General features: G+C 35.2%; 1 protein-coding gene across 1 annotated transcript; it reads right to left on the bottom strand.

The window, feature by feature from the left end:
* Positions 1-4368: 4368 nt before the first annotated feature.
* On the bottom strand, positions 4369-6429 carry LOC126697832 (adenine/guanine permease AZG1). Its single transcript, XM_050394955.1, has one exon. The coding sequence runs from the start codon at positions 6252-6254 to the stop codon at positions 4509-4511; it is 1746 nt and encodes a 581-aa protein (XP_050250912.1). The 5' UTR covers positions 6255-6429; the 3' UTR covers positions 4369-4508.
* Between the last annotated feature and the right edge of the window lie 207 nt (positions 6430-6636).

The raw sequence follows: 6636 nt of genomic DNA, 5'->3' as shown, positions 1-6636 counted from the left end.
ATAAGTAGTTGAGAAATGAGTTGCTGAGAATTCTTTTGTACCACTAAAATGTTGTGATACTCTTATTAAACAAGCTTTAGACTGGTGAAGCAGAAGTTTTAGGCCTACAGAAAGAACCACTACAAGACTATTGGCCATTCGAGAAGCTTTGTCCGGTGCCAAAGCAACTGATTTTGACAAGAGCTAATTTGATAGAAGTCCAAAACCAAAAAATTTAAAGCCAAAGAAGGATTTTGTAGAGCTTCACTGATGGATTTAGAATTGCCTTCAATTTGTAATCATATATATTTCTTGTTTGGTAGAAATCGGAGATTTTGCATGACTGACATCATATAATTTCTTTTTCATATTATAATATTTTAACGGCCCTCCTTTATATGTTAATTAGACTATTTATCCTAATTGTAGTCTTAATTATTTGGTATTTATCATCAATTTATTTAATAGTTAGCTTGTTTAATTGTCGAACTTAATTATAGTCATGAATTTGGCTCATTTACTATAAACAGTTGGCTTACAGTGGCACTTGCTGTTCAATATTCCAAGTTTCCAACCAATAAAAAAAAATCATTGCTTTTTTTTTTTTTTATCATCAATATTAATCATTGCTATTAATGTTACCCTGAAGTATATTTCATATTTTCAGTCATATAGTCTAGCACCGTGCAGTGCTTCTCTTGGCTTTTGATATTTTAGGGAGCAGTGATTCTCATCCCTGCTGCCCATATAAAAGCGTGATTGGGCTAGTAAAGAAGTTGGGAATCTCAAATGCAGATTTTCATTCATCTTTTGTGAATAATGATGATGTATCTCAAACTTCATATCTAACAAGGTTGAAACCTTTTTTTTTTTTTTTTTTTTGAGAAACAGGTTGAAACTTGAAATCACGATAAAAGTCAGAGTGCCAAGCTTGTTAAGGTTAAGTGTGCTTTTAGCTTTAGTTTAAAAGGTCAGTTTATTTTACTATTTAGTTTATTTTTGTTACTATTCATGAGTTTCACTGCACTTTTTGATATTATTTATGGGTCTCACTGTTCTATTTCAGCTAACTTTTACTTTTATTTACGATACTTTTAGTAAAAAGTTTTTAGTTTCAGCAAAATAAGTGGATCTCAAACAGACCATAAGGTTAAGGTTTTACACTTTGGGTGTGGTTTACCTCTTGTATTTTTTTAACTGGACATGTTCTTTTATTTTAAATATACAATGATGTGTGGTAGTGAGTTTTAATCTTCACATTTTATTTAGTTAGTGAATGATATAGCAGTCCCTAATTAAAACAAATTAAGATTTTTTTTAAAAAGTATTAGAAGTAGAAGTAAACCGAATCTTTACGCTTTTACTTGTTCATTTTGACACGTGTACTTTTTCTTTTTCTTTTTTTTTTTTTTTTTTTTTTTTTTTTTTTTTTTTTTTTGTGGTGAGGGTTAACTTGGGCCAACCCTCGTAATTGATAAGCACAGAACATTGAGTTTGAGCCCAATCTTGTATTTTCTTCTTCTTTAGGTTGAACCCATTTAAAACCCATGATGCAAATCAAGTATTGCCAAAAAAGGTTCCTCTCCCTCTCACTTGCCAAAATTATGTCAACATCTAATCAAAGTTTATCAAATGTCAAACCACATTTACTTCTTCCTTTTTCTATTTCCCAGATGCTCTTCACACATTTTCTCCTTTTTACCAGTGCTCCTCCCTGTATTTGACTGACGCTAGAGACATCAAATAACACAGCTTTTATTGCAACTAGCTGACGTGAGTGGGCATTGGGAAATGTTATTCATTTCCTTTTTTTTTTTTTTTTGGTTGAGAAAACTTATTAATTTCCTTCTGAAACCTATTTTAGTTTGCTTAATGTAACGAAATATTTTGGTATTAATTGAAAATTTTTAAAAATATTATAATATATATAATTATATATATACATATAATTTTATACCAAATAAATTTATCTCATCATAATCATAAGAATAGTTCTAAGATCACATATTATTTTATAATTTTTTTTGCCACAACTTTGAGGTATGAGTAATTAACTATTATTTACATATGAATCTGCTATTTTTTCTTTACCAATCTCACTCTGTCATGTCATAATTATAGTAAAAAATTGTGAAATTGTGTGTTTCTAAACTTTTTCTAGTGAGATGAGAAATTTGTGTTAGGCAAATTTTTGTATGCACTTCTGCTGAAAAGAAAAAGGAATACTGGTAGAGTATCTTTGCGGATTAGCACAACTTTTGGACAGCAGGTCCCATACCAATAATCCATCAAATTAGGACCTGAATGCGTGTTCTATTATCATCAACAGCTTAAATTCTATTCATCCAACAGTTTATAAATAATAATTAAAGAAAAAAAAAAAAGAGAGTTTCTTTTGTGTATGAAAAAGCTCCAAAATATGGGCTTTTAAGGTGACACATGTACTTTCTTGTGGCCCAAAGAAAAAAAAATGACAAATGCTCCATGTTTTATGTCATATCATATCAACACTCAGGCAAGAATTTGTTCTATTTTTCACCTTAATTATGCTATCATCTAGCAAACAGAATAATAATCCATTATGTTTGCAAGCTGTTGCAAATATGAGCTTTTGGAATTCAATCTTCTTGCAAAGCTTCATTGCTACTAGAATCATTATGTGTACCTACGTTGGTACGTGATAAAATATTTCAATTTGTAGGCCAAAATTAAGGATTCTTTTTTTTTTTTTTCTTTTTTTTAAAAGCGAGAATGACTCCTTGATTGACTTAGTTAATCCCATTTTCCCCCACTAATTAATGCCACGGATAAGTATTTTGATCTGTTTTGGCTAATCTTGAATTCTTAATTCCCCACTTAAACACTGCCCACTTTGATAATTGATATGATCTTTGAGCACAAATGAGTAGTGGCTGCCTCTAATGGGGGGCCAAATCAAGTTAAGGTCTTCTCAATCCACACTCATATTTTTCAGCCTTGAAAATCACTTCTCGTACCGAATCTTTAACTTGGTTCTGTCCCAGTTGTCTCAACAAAGTGGCAAGTATTGTTACCTAATCAATTCAGTATAGTTTATAGCATATGATCTTATCTCATGGGAAAAGAAAGTATAGTTTATAGGTTTGTATTTTTAATTCTTATTACTAACATGCTTCTATTATAAAATAAGAGAAAGTACTTAAGGAGTAGATTAAACAACTTGTTAAATCCAAATCTAGTCAGACAAACACAAGTTGGACCAAAATTTACTCCCCAAAAAATGAAATAAATTAATTATATAGAGCCAGAGAGACCTTTTTTTTCTTTTCCTTTTTTGAGATATTCAATCTTCAATGTTCAAATGAATCATAACTCATAACTCACAGGCTGGACCATATTTCTCATGGACAGAGTCACAGAGTACCTAAAAAAGCAGGAAGCAATAAAATGCAATATTTGATTGATTCACTGCCTGCCGTACACTGCTTGCCATTATTTTGAGACCCCCATTTTTTTTGAGAGAGAAAGCGACTAGAGCACTGATAAAAGATTCTAAGAAATTAATACTATCTTCCCGTTTTCATATACAAAGAATTTTATACTACCATGTCCAATGATGTAAAATACAGGACGTAATCATAGAACAAGTTTTCATACTATCTGTGACATGCCAACCAGAACCATTCTATTGATTATTATTGTATTACTTGAAAAATGAAAATCCACCACCGTCCATTTGACTCAATTTCATTGTCAAAAACTATAACGCGTTCACAGATTCCTTTTTTTATAGACATGCCAACCAGAACCATTCTATTGATTATTGCTAATCAGATTTTAAACATGTTCGCTCTAAAAATAATAATTAAAACATGTTAATTGGATTGAAAACAATGCGGGAAGATAACTTTTTGGTGGTTGTAAAAGAGGAGAAATAAGGCCAATGAACTTAGGTCAATTGATATCTTCTAATCTTTCCAATTAAAAAGGTATCATTTTTTAATAAAAAATGAAATGGATACAGAAACCACAAAAAATATAGCACGTTTATTCCTAGCAAATAAAAAAGAAAACATATTCACATTTGCTTCTGAAAAATAAGCTTGAATTTACCTTGAAAGTCTAATTAAATGTTCCGTAAAATTTGATAGACAATAAAATATATTCTACTAAAATATATCCTAACTGATTCTTAACCATAATAGGACTCTAATTTGATTGTAAAAGCATTAAATGTATTTAAAAATGAAGAAATAATAACCCTAAACTTAAAATTATGAAAATTACATTAAAAAAAAAAAACAAAATGAATCAATTATAGAAATCAAATTGCAAATTCTATCTTACGTCAAAGAGGAAAGAGGTCTAAGAATTCGACCTTAATGTCTTACCAACTTAATGTGGAAAAAATAAAGAAAAAGAGGAGATTTGAAAGCAATTTATATATTTTTTTTTTACAATCCCACCATGGAAACCATTTTTTCCACAAATTCCTAATCCCACACCAATTAAAAAAAAAAAAGGCACAATTCTATTACTGCAATAAAATCTTAAACATCAAGTGCCTTTACATCACTAGGGTCTTCTTCTCTACCATGATCACGTGTCCCATTGACTTCAGCCTTTACAACACGACCTCTCACTATTCCAAGCTTCACCAAAAGCTGCTCAGCCCAATCCCACAGGTGCAACACAATGTAGGTACCAATCCCACCAATAAGCCCATACGCTATTGAATAAGTCAGAGGCATCAAAATCATAGTCACAAACGCTGGGATCGCTTGCCTCATATCGTTCCAATCAATCTCCACCACTGATTTCATCATCAAAACTCCCACCAATATCAACGGCGGACCTACCGCCCAGGCTGGAATTGACGCAAGTAACGGCGTGAAGAAAAACGCCAAGAAGAAATACCCCGCCACCGTCAGCGCCGTTAATCCCGTCCGCCCGCCTTCCCTTATCCCGGTTGACGATTCAATAAACGCCGTCACTGGTGACGTCCCTAATAACGAACCCACAACTATTGACGTGGCATCCGACATGAAAGCGAAATATTGTCCCTCGAAATCTCCGTTTCGGTCCACAAATCCGGCGAATCGGGCCATCGAATACAACGTACCGGTCGTGTCGAGGATGTCCACGTATAAAAACGTAATCAGGGCTTGCCAAAAATACCCTTTTCCTATACTCGAAAAACTCAGAGCTCCAGCTGTGTTTTTTATCGCATGCACGTCAACTACCTTTTTGAAATACTCGTACGCCGAGTTACCGGCGTCCGTATCGGGAAACTCGGTCACCTGTGTGTTTCGGAACCACGAAACCGCCGTTACGAAAACTATACCGTAAATCATCGCACCCTTAACGTCTTTCACCAAACAATAAGCTATGATGACGAAGCCAAGGATTCCGAGCCAAAATGTCGGGCTTTCCATTGTGTTTCGGAGACAGTAAATACCGCCCGATACGGTACCGCCCGGTAACAAACTAACGGTTCCGTTAGCGGCAGTTATGACAGGTGCTAGTGAAGCGCGAGAGGAAGCTGGACAAGCTCCGAGAGTGATTAGGGTTGAAGAACTGTACCCGATAAGTCCGATTCCTTCGTTGTTTTGCAACCCGATAAATGCTAGGAAGAGTCCGATACCGGCGGAGGAGCTGATTCGGACTGGTTTCGGGACGAGTTTAGCGAGTTTTGCACGTAACCCAACTGCCGAAATGGCTAAAAAGATTAACCCTTCGATGAACACGGCGGCTAGAGCACTTTTATAGGATACACTACCCGACCCGTGAAATCCGACGACTGTGTAAGCGAAATAAGCGTTGGTACCCATACCCGGAGCCAAAGCTAAAGGAAGGTTCGCAAAGGCACCCATTATCACACACCCGATTAGAGAAGAAGCCACGGTGGCAACGATCAGGTCCTTGCGTATGCGTTCGAGGCAGGCCGAGTAACCAGGATTAACAGGGTCGAATTTGCATGACACGTCGGGTTGGACGACCCGGAGGTTCGACCCGGTACAGCTGGATACGGGTATGGATTGGTCAGAGCAGAGTGGGATACAGTCGGAGACCGAACAAGTGCCACCGGAATCGGTGAGTATGGAGGCGTTGACTGCGAGGATGTAAGCCATGGTGAGAAACGTGGCTGTTCCGGCTCGGAGCTCCGTGGTGAAACTGGTGTTTCTTTCGGCTATCTTGAACCGCTTGCCCACCCAGCTTTTTTCCACATAGGTGTTTAGGCGTGTCAGGGGTTTCTGGTTCTGAGTCACCTGAGTCTGAGTTTGAGACTCATCCATGTTGATGATATTATGGGTCCCAAATGAAAGGAATGGAAAAAAAGAAAAAAACAACTCTGAACTTTGATAGGGTGGGTGTGTTTTGTTTTTGGGCTGTTATATTATATAGAGTTTAAAGAGAAGCAAGACCAAGATTAATGAAGAAATATGATTTATAATTTTATATGGTCGTGAGAGAGAGAGAGAGAGAGAGAGAATCTTTTATTTTTGGATATACAGGAGAGAAATACATAGAATCTTTAGGATTCTAAATAGGTTATGATTCTATTTATGAAGGGTTTTTTTTTTTAATCCTAAATTATATTCGTGAGTGTGAACAATTAATGAGTAAATGAGTTGTAGATTATTCAGCAAAAAAAAAAAAAAAAAAGAGTTGTAGATT

This window comes from Quercus robur, chromosome 8, assembly GCF_932294415.1.
Source record: "Quercus robur chromosome 8, dhQueRobu3.1, whole genome shotgun sequence".
NCBI lineage: Eukaryota > Viridiplantae > Streptophyta > Magnoliopsida > Fagales > Fagaceae > Quercus > Quercus robur.
The sequence above is the reverse complement of the archived record's forward strand: the minus strand, read 5'-3'. Positions and strand labels throughout refer to the sequence as shown.

Bases quoted from the DNA above. Each gene is read 5' to 3' on its own strand.
- LOC126697832 (XM_050394955.1), bottom strand. From the start codon at position 6,254: ATGGATGAGTCTCAAACTCAGACTCAGGTGACTCAGAACCAGAAACCC.